Raw genomic sequence first — 20,081 nt, forward strand, 5'->3', positions numbered from 1 at the left:
AAGGGAGGGGGAAGAAAAGCAGAATTTCTACTTCAGTACAGGGAAAATTCAGTTGTATCAAGCAAGATGCATCTGCTCTAGTTTCCATTGAAATAAAGCCATTCATTTAGCCTCAGAGGAAGATATAAAAACATGTTTTAGGTGAGCATGTTACAGCAAATATATATAAATATACCAGGATTTCCCCTCCTACCCCATTTTATAAACCAAGAGAAACTCTTCAGAGTGAACAAAGCAATGTTCTTCAAACAGGTTAGAAACTGCTGTCAAAGTTAAAATTCCAAGTAAGGAAAAAAGCCTAGCAATGTCTGAAGTCCATAAGCCAGCAGAAAGCCCTTTGCAAAGTTACATGCTTTGTACATTAGCATATTTTTAAAAGGTAAATTGTAACTCGAAAGTGTGAATGCAAATACATTTTAAAGCACTTACAGACCCCACAGTAGTTAATGAACTATCTCAAATCCTTCGTTAGTGACAGTTTGGCCTCACAGATATTTACTTCATTTCTAACAACTTTGATTAAGAAAACCCCTCAGGGATGCTGAAAATAATCAGCCAGTTTGCACTAATTGCCAGCCTTTCCTGTCAGGTAACTGGGTGATACCTGTGACACCGGTAGTGGAAAGATTTGCATTTTGGGCAATTCAAGAAAAGTGAGCAACAGTTCCCACACTACGCAGTGACATCCAACAACCCCTGCACTAATTAGAGTAATTTCTGTGCTAGGCCATAACAGCAATTAAAAAACTCTCCATTGATGATCAACTATTTCAACTATATTGTGCCTAAATATTTTACTATATAATTCGTTTCATCTCCTTGGTCACATCTAGTTCAACCACCGCAAAGTTAGTTTAAAAATTCTGCCAAAGAAACAAAGACTGAACACATAGCTGTGCAGGACTTTTTTTTTTTAAATGAGTTTGATTATATGTACTATAATGAACTTCACTTACAGAGGTAATTCATTTTAGTAGATAGACTAATACAGGCAGGGAAAATTCAGGATACTCCCACACCCCAAACGTTTCTCAATGTCTTCAACAAAAGCAAACTTGAATCTGAAGATCAGAATGAGTAATAGCAACCAATATTTATTTATGACCACTTCCCTCAAAACAAGTTCAAATATAAGCACATCTATGCTAAATTAATAAAAAAAATTAAAACAATTAGTTAGAAGTACAATGCAAAATTAAATATATCCAATGAAATATATCCTCAAATTTAAAGAAAAACTTAACTCCAAACCCAAACTTTTCCTCCTTAGATGTATAACCCTAAAAGCAGATCAAACAAACCCATCCAAAATGAACAGAAATCCTTTGGATTTTTGCTGCATTTGAGGTATCTCTATATGTTCTCTGCAAAAGGCATGAACGGTTTTGGGTGTTGTTGGTATAAACTGCACAGTGGATTTTCTAAGTTAGTGGATCAAAGGAAAGGCCTTGCTTGTCTCAAAACAAAAAAATAATAACCTACAACAAATTAAAAAAATCTAACTGAGAAGTCTTAGGGAATGCAAAGCATCACTCCTCCTGCCATTATTAGATTTATTTCATAAATATTTAATTACAAGTTTACATTTTGTAAGATGGTAAACTTTGTTACTGAAGTGCTGTAACAATCAAATAGGGACAAATAAGCTTCCAGACACACAAAATAGGATGCAACTCCATATTTTCAGTGGTTAGTCTTACAACATCAAACCACTGTTATAAAAGCACTGAAATTTTCTTTCTTTTTAAACTCTTAATGATAACAACCCATCGTCAAGGACAACCTGGTTTGTGCTGGGGTGCAGTGCTGCCTGCCAGAAAGGATACAGCCAGTGTAAGCAAATTCCAGAAAATCACCCAAAGCTCAGACTGAGTGAAAACATTTCTGTAATGCTCTGAAGTTCTACGTGTCTTTGCCTTTTAATCTCTCAAGCACCAAATCAATTTCATCTTCATCTTTCCTGAAGCTGCAGTTAAGTATTATGCATTTTAATTGCATTTAGAAAATGAAGGGAAAATGTTATTTCAAAGCGAGAAGGAATTTAAGTGTGTCAGGCCACCAAGCAAAGGCCATCCCTTCCAGGGACTCACCCAACACCCTCTGGCAAGAGCAGGGAATACTCTTTTGCAATGTTTAACTAACCTTGCAGGATTTTTCTTCTGTGGCTCTGATTTTATTTTTTTCCCCCCAAAATACCTGCATGAGATTTAACATTCACACTATGGTGTGGCAATGAGTTCCGTGGTTCATTCAGGTTCTGAAGAGATTCTCCTCTCCCTCATCCTCTCTCTGCCGCTGTGGCACACAGAGGGGTTCAGCATGGGAGGATGAAATGGGGAGAGCTCTAGCACATTCACCATCTTTCTCCATGTTTTGTGGATTTATTTTTTCTAACTGAACTCAAGTTGTACAAATGTGAGCGCAAAGAAGTGATGATCTACATAACTGTCCAATAAATTATGCAGATTTAACCTTTAATTTATTAAACAGGAAAAAAGGTCACCAGCATTTGCACTAGGGCACAGTTAAGCCACCTCTGCATTCAAGGTTTGGTTTTCCAAAGCTCCTGTCTAACACAGGCAGCCCTGACAGGCCAGATTTTTGGACACTGTCCACCAAAATGCTTGGTGCCGTGTTTCTGAACAGGTGAGAGCAGCAGGTACTGAGAACTGGAAAACCTGACTTCAGTGCCTGGTGCCAGGGATGTCAGAGCACCAAGACCCCTCCAAAAGCTGCACAAAACACCAAACAGCGACTGGGTATTAAATGCCACAGGCCTGGATTCCCAATATAGCCAGGCTGTGTCCAGGAGCAGGGGAAGGATGAGGGCAGGACATCAATACCTGACTGCAATACTCTCTCCCCAAGCTAATGCTGATGAGGAGCAGCACTGCACAGGAGGGGAGAGCCACTACCCCTGACCTTCAGCAAAAGGCTGGTGTAAAGCCATATGGGGCCTCTCCACTGCATGCTCCCCCCAAAAAGGGGGCTGAGAAACAGGCATGGGAGCTCATGGGAGCTTGCGAGACCTGTCTCCCCATAAGCAGCTCAATCAGTTACAGTCACCCACCAGGGAGTGTACTACTAATCGGATTTAGAAAATCTCTCCTGAGAAAGGATTCCTGACAACAGCGTTATTGGAAAGAAACAACTGAAGCCTGATAGTTGGAAAATGATGCTAGGCAGAAATGGGGCTTCATCATAACAATGACCAGCTGCTGGCACCCCAGGAAAAAAAGACAGAGTTACAAAAACACTGAGCTTCCCTTCAGCATAAAGCAGAAACATTTCACAATTTCTTCAGGGCTGTTGGCACAAAACCTACCCTCTGCAATCCAATACCTTTGGGAGCTTTGTTTATAGAGGTGTACTGCATGTTTTCTAATAGTAAATTGGGAACATTTGGTCAGAAATCTGTTAAATGCAAGGATTCCTTAAAAATCTGCAGCCTGATCTCATTTTATGACCCCACTTGCTCTTAGAAGGGTGCATTGCCTTGTTTTATAAGGTAACTCATTCTAGTGTTGCATGAAGACTGATCAAAAAGTGTGTGTTGACAGATGTGAAAGAAATGCAGTATCAGCTGACATTTTCTTCACATTTTCACCCATTTTATCTGTCAATTCCCAAACAGATTTTTTTTTTAAATATTTATTAGACTTTAAATCCTAACCTTCCTAGAGACACAACAGAGGTTCAATAACACGGCCAAATTGTGCACCACACATTTTGCTATTTAACAACAATTCTCACTTTAACAGAAGGTCAAGAAAAACAAAAGGCAAAAAAACCTGCAAGAATATGCCCCACCCCCAATCCTGTTTTACTATTCTGCATAAAAATAAATAATCCATATCAGCACTGCCAGTGAAAGAAAAGCAGTCATTCACCGATCTCATGTAAGTGAAAGGATCAGTAGATGCCCCTTTGCTGTATGACACTGGTTGTTGCATGTAAGAACCATTTGGAATGAGAGCATTACCCAGCTACAATACGGTATTCATTGGATGCATTCATTGCCTCTGGATTCCACATACGTAAGTGCATCATTAATGAAGGATTAAGATCAAAGCTTTCGGTTGTTGACTAAGATCACAACTAATTACACCACTTACGACAATCACAAGTGCAAAGGAATATCTTCAGCAAGAAGGGTTTCTATTATTGCTGCTTCTGCCTCATGAAATGAGTTGTGATTACAAGGTGGAATGCCCCTGCTTCTGTGAACAAGCTACTCTGCTTACAGCAGGGAGGCAAAGCCAGTGAACAGAATATAAACAACAGGGAAGGAAAATAACAATCACCTTTTTATTACAAACCAGAGAAATTACAGGCTGAATGACACAAGGCTGGGAGAGGTTTATCTAAGACTCTAGCAAATCAGCATTATTTTAAATGTAGGGAAAAGGATGTGTTTTTACTTAAGAAGTTGTTACATTTAATATAATTTGCTTGGAGAAAAGCATTTGCTGAACTGTTATGCTTTCTATCCATACTGGGCACAGAACACCGTGTCCTTACATACCACATATAATCTGCTGCATTATAGAGACAACCATTCTCACTCTTTGCACTGTAACCTGGAGGACCAGCAGGCAATGGGCCTTTCCTTTTCACTTTTATTACCTTCTCTTCACACACGCTTTTACCAAGACCACTCTCTGAGCCCTGCCTAAAACTAAGGAATAAAGGGTCTCCTTGTGAGAATGAAAACCAGATGCGTCCCCAGTTTTAATATTTTACCTGTAAATCGGAGGTTGCTGTTGCTGGGTTTTTTAGGGGTTTTAGGGGCAAACAGACAGCACTGCTGTGCTCCCACTGTTGGTACCACCCCTGGACTGGCAAGAGTTCTGGGAGCCACATCTTTAAGACACCCAAAAAGTCTTGGAAAGAAAAGTGTCCTTCATGAAAACTGATCAATTCTGACTACAATGGTGGGGACTCTGAGAAGACAAAACATGGATTAACAGACTCGATAAAAACAAATACATTCTTTATGAAAAAATCCACGTGTGTTAGTGCTGAGTTATGAAAAAAAGCCCCCTGTAGCAGGAGTGGTTCTATGTTCAGAGATCACATCTGAAGCAGAAAAAAGAGTCAACAGTTTTGGGACCTGAACTTCTCCATCTTCAATTTCAAGCCACTTCTTACCTTCCAAAATTTTGTTAGATTAGATGAATGTTTCTGAGGTGAATCAGAAAGCACACAATTTAAAGCTGTCTACTAGTATAATTGAAACAGATTTCAGACACAGGTAACATGAAGAGAGTTAACACATGGAACAGGATGCACTGTTCCAGAGGGATGCCCTTTCTCCTTTAGTAACACTTGGGTTATCTCATTGTTTTAATCACCCACCAAGGCTAAACTACTTGCCATAAAAGACAGCATATTTTTTCTGCAATATTTCATAACTTGCATTAGTATTCAAAGAATAATTACAGGTCAATGTAGCAACCTGTGCCTGAAAAATAATTAAAAACTAAGTGCTTTGAGATGATAGAGAAATTGCACATTTAAAAGTTACATTCTGTCTTGAACTTTACTTTGCAAAGACTGATTCTATTTTCCTTCACTATGTTATAATTTAAAGAGTTGGTATGGCATCAGACAACAGGTAGTTTGAAAGACAGTTTAGTAAAATCCCTCAGAGAGAGAGGAAAAAAAAACAAATCACCCAGCAAAACATACCATACTCCTATTACTCCTCATCTACGGCCTTAATTAAAGTCGATATCTGCCATCTAAACTAGATTTAAGTTCCATTTTCTCATATAAGAATTCTTCCGTGTAGGAACTTCAAGATACATTTCCTACTCATGCACAGCTGGAACTTGGCAATCACGCTTTCACTGCATCTCCATGATGTAACCTCCCCTTCACGAACTCTGACAAACACAATTTTGCCTTGCTCATATCAACACACATCTCATCCATTAATGGCTCAGATAACCCCTCTACAAGTTCTTTGATTCACTTCATGCTTGGGAGGAGGTCCTCAAAGCATATTTTCTTCAAGCATCTTTGCAGCACTCTGTTGCAAGGTCATTCTTTTTCAGCTTGCCATCATAAGTTTAAATATTTATGAGGGGAAAAAAACCCATTAAATTCTTCACCTGTCACATCAAATAAAAATACAGACAGAAGTATTTTCCTGAACATGGCTTCTGCCAAGGTTGTAAACAAGAGCCATCAAGTTCCACAGAGTAAAAAGAATCAAACCAAAGAATTCTGTGGTCAGACCCAACAAAACAAGTTACAGCAAAGTGTCCACAATAATACCTCATACTAATAAAATTCTTAGTGTTTGGAATTAACACTAGTCTAACTCTTGTATATGAAACCGTTTACATAATTTCCTTTTTCAATCCTAAACTTTACCCACTTGCTTATTAAAAAGGCCCAGTCCAATACTGACTCCATGTGTAGTTCAAAGGTGAAATAAAAGTGCAAATTTATATAGGTAAGAAACTGTGGAAACAGAAATTAGTCACTTGCATCTACCAAAGGTGGTAGTCAAAATTCACTATTTAAATATATGATATTAAATTCATCCCATTACATCTCCTAGGCACTTAATGATACAGGTCAAGCATTCACAAGGAATGAAGGACTGCAAAAACACATTTCACTTAAAATTTCATCTACACTATTTGAAATGGCCTCAACTTTACCAATTCAGCTGAGTTTTCATGCCAGAGAAAATAAAACCCAGCAGATACAGGCAATTCATGCTGGAGATGGTGGGAGATGGACACATCCAAGTAAAGACTTGAGAGGTAATATCCCCTTTACTGCTTATTTGGGAAACAGTAAAACAATAGAATATAAAGAGCCTTTGTGACAGAGCAACAGGTTGTCCTAGTGTGATTGGATTAGTGAATTTTAGTAACTTGGGAATTTTATTTCTTCAAACAAAAGACTCCATACTTATTATGTGGAAGACATCCTTGCAGTATCACTGCTCCTAAAAGCAGATTTTTAGGATTTGAAATGCTATCACTAGACTTCTGTACATCTCCCACTTGGCCATGACAAATCAGCACTGTAGCTGGTTGCTGCGATGAGTATTTTCCACCACTAAGTTCACTGTCAAAAAAGTGCATTCCTGGCATGCAGCAACTTGCAAGCTCTGCTGCATTTATAGACAGAGGCCTCCCAACTCCCCCATAAAGCTCAAGAGCAGCTAAGTCCCAGTCCAGACTGTGCTGTAGACATGGCCTGCTTTGTGTCTTTGACATCCTACCCAACCTCAAGCTCAAGCAATCTCTGTAGTTGTACAGATAAAATGAGCAATCGCCCAGTAAATAAGCAAAAAGTAATAATAAAAAAAGGACTGACAACAGAAGCATCATCTTGTAAGCCACTGCTGTAAAAAAAAGCAGAAAGAATGGATCCTCTGTATTAGTCAAGTGTTGTGCACCATATTTAATCTACACTGTGTGCAATTCCATGCATATTATTAAATCATAGCTTTCAGTGTGTTTCTTCTCATATCTCCCACTCAAAATAAAGTAAAAATCACCAAGAGATTTAGCAAGTTTCTAAGTTCACAGTATTTAATCCAGAAAAGAAATGCTACTCTACCTAAGTTCACCCAAAAACCTGGAATGGTCCTCTGAAATGATCAAAAATAAACCCACGTGTGTAAACATTTAAACCTCCCACTTGGCTTCAGTGTTTACTCAAGGAAGGAGGGAACTGATGACGCTGAACCCTGTTGGCTCCCTCCGTTGCGAGCCACACAAATTCAGTACAATGATAAAAAAACCCTCCAGCTATTTATAAAAGGTCATTTTAATGCTATGTCAAAGTTTTCAAAAAGTGACTGTGCTACCAGAACACAGCTCATTCCCACTTCAGGTGAGGCACAAGTGAAAACACAGTACCATGAATTCCACTCCGCTCTGAAGGCACCTCAGCTGCAGGAGTTGCTGGGAGAACTGTCTGCTATGGAACTGCTGACAAATGTAGCACATTTAAGAGAATGGATTTTTTCAGCTTTGAAGTCCCCAAATTAAGACTTGAACATTAATGTAATTTCAAAATAGTGCTCATTAAAAAAAATGTTTTTCCTGTAGCTTTAAGGATGTTTAAAATGCAACAATTAACCTATGAGTAAAGAAAGGTAGTACAATAGATTACTTTTTAGTAGGATAATAAGACAGAAATCATTCCTTTGATAGCAGTAATATATCATTTTTGCTTATTCTTGTCAATATATACCCATCCTGAGGTCATTAAATCTGAATTAACTGCCTGACAGATCCTAATGACTTCAAAGGAGCCATTATGGACAGTCACACAGTAGAACTTTGAATCCTTGCATTGAACAGAAACCAGACAGTACTGAACATTCTTATTAAAAATCAATAGAGACTGAGTATGTGGTCTGGCAGGCTGAAGGAATTGGTAACAAGATCCTTCAAGCCTTCTACTTCTAGGGCAATTATATATCAATTTTCAGGGAGCTGGGTGATGAACGAAAAAAGTGTGACAGCAGTAGCTCCTACCCAACAGAGAAATTATTTTTGTCAGACCTCAGAGCTCCAGTCAAATCCGCTGATCGTGAAGGGAGTCTAAGGCTTTGCATGACAGGACAGACTCACCTTTTCATGTCAAGGCAAAGAGACTTCAGCAAAGAAGCAGAATAAAACATGATTTTTTTTTTTTTTTAAAAGCAAAGTGTTCAGGATATTAGTATTCAGATTTCACAGTATATGAGTATTTGTGACAAAAGAACACCCTCACATTTTGGTTCAGTCCAAATTCAATTCATTACCAGAAAAACTGACTCACATCCCACCCTTTCACTCTTAGCCCACTACAGAGGAGAAACTCAGTGCTATCCACTATTGCATGTTACTCTGTAAAATCTTACTCCTTTATCCTGAAAATTGAACTACAGCTAGACAAAGGAAAGACATGCTCTAGCATCCACCCTGTCTCCTGCCTGAGAGAGGCTTGCTGGTTTCCTTTGTTTAATAGGACACAAGGGAGCAACAACAATGTAAACATTGGATAGAAGAGGAACGAAGAAGTGATTAAATAAAAAATCATGAAGTGGGGAGGAGGAGGCACAAAGATCAAACAGAAAGACTAATTTAGGGGTGACAGGAAAAAAAAAAAAGGACAGGAGAGAAAAGGAGTGGCCTAGATGGAAAACACTCCACTGTTTTTCTTTTGTTCTGTGGGACTGGGGTGAGGGTGGTGTCTGTGATACCTCTTTCATCAACATTATATCAGTACTAAATATAAGACGTCACTTCAGTGCTGAAACATATTGTATTTAGCACTGCTAATTATTTTCATTACAATTTCTATTCAGCAAAATTATGAAAAATAAGGAAAAACAGCACAGTGAGACTGAAACAGTACATGAAATCAGAAGAAAATAAAGTTGCTTTCAGAAATAAAAATATATCTAAAATAGCTTGGAAAGTGTACCCTTATAGACTCAAATGTGTGAGAAACTACTGAAGAAAAAAGATAACAAGGAAAAACCTCTGGGAGATACAAAATCAGCTTGAGTTGTGCAAATGAAGTCAAGCAGTTCAAGTACTCAACCCAGCTCCATTTTCCTTGAAGAGAAAATGACTTAGACCAAAAATCGTGAATCCCAAAATAAATGAAGAGATCTATGGAAAGAACACAAATGGTAATGGTTTTGGCATTGTTTTACTGAAATCAATCTAAGGAAGAAAACACCCAACTCAACAACTTCCATGAGACAGAGCAGAATCTCCTGGGTTTATCTGAATATCCTAATGGATTTGATATATAGCAAACTGTTAGTCTTGGAAGAGAAGATTGTTTATCCTTGCACACAGAGAATGCAGAGACAAACCATGTTCTGCATGTCTGGAAACATCTTAACTAACACAGGAACTTGATGGTTCAAAATGTCCTGTTAGTAAAGACATCAGACCTCATTCCAACCTACTGCATAGATCTCTCTTTTCACTACATCTTGTGTCTTGTTGCAGAAGCTGATCACAGACCATGAGGTATCCTCCTCACTCACACTGTAGCAGATTTCTCTATGTCCCTCCCTGGAGCTTTGCCATGAGCAGGTCTAAAAGATGCTGAGATGAAACGCAGTTGGAGCACCAGAACACCAATCCTGCCTCTAGGAATGCTGTTGTTTCTGCTCCAATAAAATACAGGTCAGCTCCTGTGCTCCATGACACACACGGCACTCCTTGCTAGGGCTCTGCTTTTGTTTGTGTACATTTTTAAGCCTTGTACTTACTGCAAACAATCCTAGCCCCACTTTGGAAAATATTTCACTAAAAGGAGCCCTAATATGCTGCTTCTGTTCTGCTCCTCCATGTTCTGTGAGCAGGCAGGGCAGTGAGATATGCACTCACTCTTCCATGTGCCAGATATAAATGGCAGCCACCACTCTCCCAAGAGTACGTGTTTGCAAGACAGATGGATGGGAGTGTTCCACAGGCTCTCAAAACCCAGCTGATAAATCTAGGGTCTAATTCATCAGCTTCACTGCCCTATGCTGGAGAAAGCCATACTTCTCCAACTAAAAATAACAGTGCAAACACTTTTCTTCAGGGAAAACGATCACTAAGACATATGGTTGAGTTAAAGTAAGTGGGAGGTGATCCACATCCACGTGCATGGCAGGGAAACCTAAAAAACCAAAAGTCATTTTCCCCCCTTTTCATTGCAAACACACATGAAGTATTCAATCAATCCAAAACCAAACAAACAAAAAGAAGAAAAAAAAAATGGAAATCAACATTTTGTTTTTTTTTAACTTTGATTAAAAAAAGGTCAGAAAAACATGAAAATACACCATAAAATCTATGAGCTATTTCTAAACTTACCTGAGGCTTCCCTAAAGTTAGTGATTTTTCCTGTACATGCATTGCATGTGCACATACACACAGAGAGAGAGACACACACACAAAACATCAGGATGCTTGGGCAGAAAATTAAGAGAAGGTGAGTGCGAAGGCCTGGTCTAAGGAAGTGTTAAGCTCTAGGCTACCTACTGCAGACCCCGCCTACAGCACCAAGAAGTCCCCCACTCCCACGCCGGGTTAGCCAGGAGGATTTAGCGGTGAGCGGAGGTGTGGACAGACCGCGGCCGGGGTTAGTGAGAGCCCAGGCCCCATGGAGGGCACTTACTGACGCTGCCACAGACCGCCATGCAGTACTCCTCTGAGTCAAAGTTGTTCCGGTTCCCGCCGCAGCCGCCGTAAAAGAAGGGCGCGCACTTTCCTTCGGCCACGTCAAAGTACCAGCGGGAGATCATCGCGCGGCACGGACCCGTCTCGGCTTGCTCAGAGCACACCTCTAGCCACAGAGACCCAGAGGAACCACATTTAGCACGTACATGGGATCGCCCCGGTTTCTTCGTTAGGTGCCTCTCCGTGTCCGCGCTTAGGGGCGAGGAAGGAGATGCACCAGGAGGTGTTTCAGGGAACAGGAGACCCTTCCCCAGAGACAGTGGAGGTAAATTTTGAACTGACTCAGGTTCCTGCCATTAAGCCTGCCCATACTCTTATGTTTTTATGTTTTAGCAACTTCATCCTGAGGGGTGTTGCCCTCAAACAAGCTCCAGCATGGTAGCCGTGGTACCAGTGTGACATTTCATCTGCTTCCAGGCCAGAGGGTACAACCACTGCTGACTGTGGGGTTTGCTGACAGCCCTGGGCAGATCCCTGCCCACGAAGCCCACTCCGTACCTGTCTGGAAGGGGAACATCTGAAATTACGAGGAGCCACATGTTTTTCCTTTTGTTTTTTAGGTATATATTCCCTCTCTGACCAAACTGAGAAGGTTTCCTAGTTTATACAAACAAAAAAATCCCCCAAACTCATTTACACATTATTGTGGAAGACAAATTCTCTTTAGACACCTATTTATATATAGTTACTGTTGAAGAAACTCCCTTTTGAAAACCTCCCAGCACAGGGTTTTTAATTTACAGTTCAAGGGCTCACATATATAAAATTACTGTCATAGTTTGAACCCATCCATGGGAGGAAATCTCATCCCCAGTGGATATATATAGAGGAAAAAAAATTAAAATGGTTTGTGCTCGTGTTTCACTGTGAGCTGCAACAGTCTCTGCCTACATTCTGCAACACCTGAAAACCTGAGGGAAGAACCAAACCACACAAATTAAAGGAAGACAAAGCAAATTCTGCCTGCAATTTGGAGTTTAGCCAATTACACATGTAAATGTATAGCCCTTTACCAATAATGTTCCAAACAGACAAAAACAGTTTTATCTTTCAATGTGCTGCATAAGTCATTTCAAATCTACATAATGTGAAACACCAATACACCCCTCATTTGCTTTCATCCCACGCGCCTGATCGGCAGACAAACTGCCACAGTCAACTGGAGGCTTCTCAAAGCTCTGCATACATTTGAATTTTGTGGAAAGCAGATCCCTGGAGGTTGAAAGGTAGGAAGAAATATAAGTGCATTAGCGCTGGAAGTCTCCTGCACACTCATCACCTCTCATATGTTGGCTACAAGGAATCCCATTTTTCAGAGTCTGTTCTGATCCATCAATTCACTGTCCTCAAGAACACTGCTATTTTTAAATAGATTTTTATGTTCAATCATCACTGGCAGTACACCTGTATTTCCTTAAATATACAATATAGGAACAATTCTGCTTGTGTTTAATTTATTCACATATTCTAACTTTAAATAAAGTCAAGAATCAATATTAGGGAGCATATATTTGCTCTGAAAGAACCAAATATATACTTTATTGCAAGGATGTGCAATAAATGCAGTAATTCTGTACCAAGCAATTGGGGAGAAAAGAATACTAAGTTTCTTACTAGAAGGAAAACCAAACAAAATAAGTATAATTAATTGCACAGCACATTAATTACAATTAATTGTATACTACCATATGATTAATTATAGACCATATTTAGTATACAAGTGTTTCTTCTGATTTATTTTAAAATCAAATCCAGCCACACTGCCCAATTATGCAGTCAAACCTTCACACAAAGCTAACTTTGCGCAGCCTTGGAAGAGCTGCCACATGTCAATTAAAAATGAATAATGACTCTTGACATTAAACAGACAGGTATAATCAAAAGAATTTTTACTGACAGGAAATGTCATTTCAAAAAAACCACAAAGGTCTCAACAACTCAGTCTTTCTCAGTTAATGTTGACTGCGGGCCAACCTCTACCCACACCAGCAGGCGCCTTCAAGGTTTCCCTCAAAATGACAGTTCTGCTATGAAGTCTGATTTATTTTACTTTGCACTGTTAAATGTTATCAGGAAGGAAACGATTCACGGATTTAATCTGAAATTTCCTATAGGTACCTCTCTTACAGAAATAGCAGCAAAGATTTTCTTTGAACACACAAAAGCAAAGGCAATTGTTTATCCAATAACTCACACCAGTGGTAACAAGGAATGGGCTCTTTGGTAACTTAAGGAATTTATACACATGAAGATGCACTTGAACTCAAGTGTTCAGGAAACCACAGAGTAACATATTAAAAAGAGTAAGCCTGAACCACTGCAGCTGGGGACAGGCCCCCTGCCTGACCTGTCACCTCCCACCAGGCTGGAGGTGACATCCTTCCCCCCAGCTCACACAGACAACCCTACTGCTCTTGGGGAGACCTAAGTGGTAATTACCTCATCACAGAGAGAAGTGTTCTACTGTGTTCTAATGTTCATGACCTAAATGAAGAATAAACAAGAGAGGGGGAAATGCTCTTGTTCACTGTTTCATGCTTGCTCTGTCTGAGGGAAGCTGGTGCTGGTCTAGTCTAGGGAACTTCTCTCTCCTGTCATCCTTTTCCCAGTGTTACCATCTCCATCCACCATTCTCTGTGAAGGGCTCAGAGCAGTGCTCATTCACCCCTTCTTCGGGGCAAAGATACATTTTTAAGCTAGCTTCACTGCCTGGGCAATGGTCCCACCACTCCTGGTGGTGGGCCAGATGCTCCTCGCATGGCTCTCCATATCCCCACCACTTGTCCTTACAGAAAGAAGCCAATGCATTTGGTCCTCAGCTGCACCACCTCAGCTGAGATGGGGAAATGAAGTGCTGAGATGGGAAATTCAGTGGGTTTTCCTGGGCTATGAACACAGATGCCATTTCCCCTTCCTTTCACTGCTATCAAGTGCAGCAGTTAATGCCTACGATGGATAACATATATTAACAGATATCAGAAGCTGGTAGGTAGCACACACTGCCAAATGACTCATCAAAAAATTAAAATGTCTTTGCTTCACATATTAATCCTGTTGCTGAAAACTGATGCAAAAATGAGATTCTTTCTGCAACTGTCTAATTCAATTTTACTTGATACCCCAAATAATTTGTATCTAGTGAGCTTTGCTTTGCTTAAGTGACTTGCTCACTCTTCCCTCTACAAGGATGCATTTTTGCCTTTGGCTTCAGGAAACTGGATGAAATTGAAGAGGACAAGCATTTGCCATAACCAAGATTCATAAACAGTCCAAATGTTGTTTTCAGTCTCTTACAGTTTTCGAACCATCCTTCTCAAAAAGTCAAAGTTTCTCTCATCCTCTCTGTCCCTAAACTGAAGACCACAGTAGCCAATATCTCCATTCTCCAAAACCTTAGATATGGTAAATTACCTTTGAGATAATCAGGAAAGTATAATTCAACTTTCCTCATTCCAGCTTCTTGAGGCAAAATCAGTTGTTTCTAACCAAGCAGGTGCTGATTTGCTTTTAAATCAAATAGCTGAAGTGTTATACTGAAAACTAATCAGTTACACTAAACATTGGCAACATTTTTTCCTTGAAAAGCACAGACTTGAGCACCCTAGGAAATACAGTCTTCAAGTATGTGGACATCAATTTATAGTGGCTTTACACAAAGTACTTCCATAAGCACTCATTTACCAAAATGCTGTAAGTAGAGCTCATTAGAATTTATGTACAAACATTTTAGATACTTTTGATGATCAGTTTTTACAGAGGGAAATATATGGTTCTGAATGGCAGCCTAAATTTTTCATTACCATATAATTTTTTTCCTGTTCCTTGAAGAAAACTGATTTAAAATCAAAGTGAAATTATAATTGCTTTCTTTTAAAATCTCAAATCCATGCTTTCCCCCCCCCCACACACATGGGGACTTGCACTCTGAACACCAACATTTTCAACTGAGGAATCTGAAATAAAATGTAAACTTCTAAGAGGGAAAAAAACTAAAGCCATATTTACATATTTCTGTCTCTGTATCTCTGTAAATATCAAAGTTCCTCAATATTTTGTTCAGGATTTTAATTTATTTACACGACCATGAGAACTAAGCTCATTTACATGCTGGCAGTCAGTCCCAAACCTTAAACCAGAAATTTAATTTTAAGAGATTTAAGAGAAAAAGGACAAACAGGAGGAGTTAGATTACTAACTCCAACCTGCCTGGGAAGCTGGGTCCTATGTGTAGTTTACACCTCTGAGGAACCTGCTGCCCATGCCATCTGTGTGTCACACTCACACAGGACTGGAACAACTCCTAACAAGAACCTAAACCACTCAGCTGCTTAAGTATGTGGGATAACAATCTTAAATTTTACCATTTATATCTCACTAAAGAACAGAGTAATTAACTGATTAATGCAAGAGAAGCCAAGGGAATAAACCTCTCCAATATATATCATGAGGTATATGCTCCCCTTCATCATGCACTAGAATATACAAAATTAAACTGGAGTAGTTTTGGCTTCCGTGTCTTCAGGAACTGAGAGCTATAGTTTGAGGATATTAAAATGCATGTATCTATATCAGTCTTCATTTCTTAACTAGCTGGGTAAAATTAGCCAAGAGCAAATGCACTGTTGTCCTTTAGTTATGCTTTTTGTGTTCTAAAAAGGCACAATATTGTTTTACTCAATGAATTAATCAAAAGGGAATATTTAAAGATAATTTCACTGAAACAAAACTTCCTCATTCTGAATATATGGTTAGAAGAGGCAGCCAAATTTTAGAGTGAGCATTCAAAGACAAAAGCTGATTTTAGAAGAGGTTTTTGGAATTAGGAGACAGCTGTGAAGCTGGCACAAGCTCTAGGAATAAAGTTGGTGTACAAGCTAAAATACTTTTTCCAGAGAAAAGTTAAATGATGACTTCTCAGTGCAATACTGAGGACAGCTCTTCTAGAACTGTTAAATACCCTAAAATTGTAATTTCCATCCTGTGCAATTAAGACTGAATTTCTTTCTATAATGTTTATTCTTAAGCTACTGCAAGGGCGTATTTAGAATTAAAAAAAAAAAAAAGTAATTGTATACTTGGCTAGAATACAAAGCCTTACAATTCTGAAGCGGAACAAATATTTGAAAATACACTTTCTATTTCTTGTGCACAACAGAACTACATTTGGAACTAAGGTACCATAAAGTTACCACTGATGGCAAGAACCCAAACAAAAAATCCATCTTGAGTTTAAATGTAGGTCAATATAGTTTCATGAAATTATGCATATCTTAGAAAAGGGATTATTTCCACATAACTTCACAATTCTGCTAAACATGGCAAGACAGTGACTATGAGGATTAGCACAGAAGTTCATTCTAGTCTTTTTACGCAGCAAAACAAAATATGCAATTTATTACTGCTTCAATATAGTAAATGACTTTTTCTCTAGGGAAACAGATTCTTGGTAGGATATACTTTAAAGGAAACTACTTTCCACCTGCCAGCTCTATGTAAAACAACATTGTATATTTAGTATTTCAGTACTTCTGCCCTTGACCCAAAAATGTAACAGTATATTGTGTTTCTGTCAACAAGATTACCAGATCATAAAAAAAGATTTCCTCCAACAGTAAAACATAATGAAGTATTATATTATGGTGGAATAGTTGTGCTTTAAATTATGTGCAATTAAAAGCTATCAGTTGGTCTAGCGCAAATCCGTTAGGTTAATTTTATCAGCTCTTGTTCATATGTCAGAGTAGATGATCATTCTTAATGAAGATCCCACAGCAAAAAAAACCTCAGTACAGTTATCCAATGTGTACTATTCATACAGTAAGCTATCATGTTTTTGTGATAGGGAATATAATCACACATTATCCCTTTCCAACTAGAGCGTATTGCATAGTCTTGAAGCCTAGAAAGAACAAGGAATTATTACTTCAATAAAATGATAATAACCTTTCAAAGAAGAAAGGTTGCCCAGAGAAGCTGTGGACTCCCCATCGCTGTCAGTGTTCAGGGTGAGGTTGGATGGGCCTTGGAGCAACCTGGCCTACTGGAAGGTGCCCCTGCCCATGGCAGTGGGTTGGAATGAGATGATCTTTAAGATCCCTTCCAACCCAAGCCATTCTGTGATTCCACAACTCTATGTAAGTGGGGCAAAGTCGGGAAAAAAAGCCCAATTAATCTAGCATATGCTACTAATACTATCCCAATATTCCCAGCTGGTAGGTCCAGCAATCACGGTTAACCTCCCTTGTCTTAGAATAGATGGCAGATGTTACTGAATGGATTTAAAGTCTTTCACAAATAAAAATCTGTAGAAAAAAACCCCCACACTAGATCAATAATGCTAAGAGGCACCACACCAACATCAGGCTACTTCTCTCTTGCCAGGAAACCAGCATATGGTCTCTCCCTTGCAACTCCAGACTGTAAACACAGTTAAAATGTCACGTCAGGCAGCACTGCTTAAATTCTTCCCTAACTGTTTAAAGAAATCCACCTGAATCAGAGAAAACAAAACCAACTGCTAAAGGGCAATATTCCAGTGCTAGAGGAGGCAGGTAAGGCTTATGCTGCTGAACCCCCCACATCTGCTGAGAGATACAGAGAGAAGCTGCCAAGTGTTTTGTGCCAGGCTGACCTTGCTGCTCCCCTTCAAAGAGATATGATTGACTGTGATGCTGACAGGAAGCACTAAGCCAGAATTGCTTATTCTTTGTTGTGCGGCAAGAGGGACTGATTTTTCTTGTAAAATCCTGTGCTGAAGGAGAACAGAAATGAAATCACAAACATCTGCACATGAGGGGGGTGCAGCCCTCCTGCTTGCCTGTCACATGCTGGTAGAATCACCTGAAGGCTGGACGCCTCAGGAGCAGCTCTGTGACACCTGTGACACTGTGGCAGTGACAGCAGAGATCAAACCCCTCCCTTGCCTAAATCCTGCCCTTGCAGAGTCACTTCCCTTGCTCCACACAGAGACAAAAATCAAGAGCCACAGTTTTCATGCAGGGCTTCATAAACGAGCCGTACTTTCTTCAGCACAAATTCAGTGCTAACATCTCCCTGTGACTGAAGGTGAAAAATGTATATGTGACATTAATTTCACTGACTGAATTCCTGTAATCACAGTCCCACAATCGCTTGGATTTAACAACTGAAGCCCAGCAAGAGCGTATCTAAAAGTTTAAACTGGGTCTCCTGCTATACTTTGTATGAACTGGGAGTACAGATGGTCTCTCACAAAAAGTAGGAAAGTGAATACTAGTAAATACTGGGCTATGGAAAGTTTATTCACATTTTTAATAAACACGAAAATATGGTTGCTGCAGAAACTGAATAAAAATACTATCCTCCTGCCAGTGGGCCTTCCTCATTCTCTAGGCAAAACTAATTTCCTTTCCTCTGAACATAAGTTTTCAAGTGGCTCTACTATTGCTATTTTGGTCACGATTCATTAAAATGTGCAGAGAAATAAAATTGCCTGAAAAATTGATTCTACAATAGCTCAAGTGTCTTTAAAGTATAACATTACATTTATGCTTTTCAATTATTTATGGCTGATGGCAACCATTCTGCTGATTTGGGGGAGAAAGGGCTCAGCACCAGCCCACAATGAGATCCTAATTCATAGCTTCCGAACAGTTGCTCTTTGTTGATTTCACATATGAAAGCAACTCCTCTCGAACTGGACAAACCCACTGTGCTCTTTACTGCTAAAGACGTAATATTAGTTACAGCTTCATAAAGCACACATAAAACTGCCTGTAAAGGGTCTGTGAAGAGCGTCCTAGGGTATCTTTTAGGAAATGCTTGGGCAAAGCAGCCTGGAGCAGAGCCACACATACAAGAATGAAGCTCCGACACTTCATCTAGAGAGGCTTTCAAAGTGTCTCCATATAATGGACCACTTCTTAACATGTATGCTGTCTACAGGGTCCCTCTGCCTCTTTCATTTACACTGACAGTGACAAACTTTTCTGTTTGCAACAGCAAGACACCAGCAGATGCTCACCACAGAAGTCCCTGTGCTGGATCTGCTGCCTGCATCGGGACGACAGGGACCCTGTGGGAAGCTTTCTCTCGTGTGCAGCAAGAGAATAAAAGCAAATAAGCTGTAAGTCATTTGGATGCTTTTATGCTTATAAATAAACACTTTGCATAGTGCAGCTCTGTCAGATACCACTTGCACACACACAGGGACAGTCCCTACACTATCCATGCCCCAGGAGGGCTGGAGGTCAGGAAGCCCAAAGGTTTGCAGCAGAACTGCACTAAAAACTTGTACCGGTAGCAGACTGGCCTCACCTCAACTTGCATCAAGGAATGTTTCCCTCACAGTCATCCAAGATGGGAAAGTTTAGACTGGGGAAAAATGGTACACTACCATTTCATGATCATGAAATCAGAATCTTTCTAATCATACCTTTCTAAAAGACTTCTAAAAGGTGGCTTCAGTAATTCACCTCATCTCTTTTATATTTTACATTCATGTGATTATATACGACTTTCCTGAAGGCTAAGCATCTTAACCTCTTTGAAATGTCACCCTCAGAAAAGAAACATGTTCTACCTAATTTGTCCTCATTTCCACTCATCCAAAATCCCATTAAAGTCAAGTGTACTTCTACTTCTTTTTTTTTTTTCCCCTCTCAATATTCGTGTACCAGCGAGAGCACAGCATTTTATCCCCAGGTGGTAAAAGCTCACATATGGAAATATATTTAATTGGTTTAAAGATTTAAACATAAACTCCTCCCACCCCCTCCTCATTGAAATGGCTCTCCAACAACTGAGCAAAACACTCAACAGTTATATAAGACAAAAAGGCACAACACTGCACTGCCAGCCTCAGAAAGAAACATTTGCAAGTGATTTTAGCAA

The 20,081-nt window shown here is 39.5% G+C and overlaps 1 protein-coding gene across 3 annotated transcripts in view; it reads right to left on the reverse strand.

The window, feature by feature from the left end:
- APP (amyloid beta precursor protein) overlaps positions 1-20,081 on the reverse strand; it is a 200,977-nt gene that overhangs the window by 65,810 nt on the left and 115,086 nt on the right. For 2 of the 3 annotated variants that reach the window (XM_050332717.1, XM_050332718.1), the window contains exon 7: positions 11,149-11,316. The exons of the other annotated variant lie outside the window; for it this stretch is intronic. In XM_050332717.1, the coding sequence (XP_050188674.1) occupies positions 11,149-11,316 (168 nt within the window). The remainder of the gene's footprint in view (positions 1-11,148; positions 11,317-20,081) is intronic. 3 annotated transcript variants of the gene reach the window in all.

The sequence above is a fragment of the Myiozetetes cayanensis genome, unplaced genomic scaffold (assembly GCF_022539395.1).
Source record: "Myiozetetes cayanensis isolate MyiCay16 unplaced genomic scaffold, myiCay2020 scf5-8, whole genome shotgun sequence".
Classification (NCBI taxonomy): domain Eukaryota; kingdom Metazoa; phylum Chordata; class Aves; order Passeriformes; family Tyrannidae; genus Myiozetetes; species Myiozetetes cayanensis.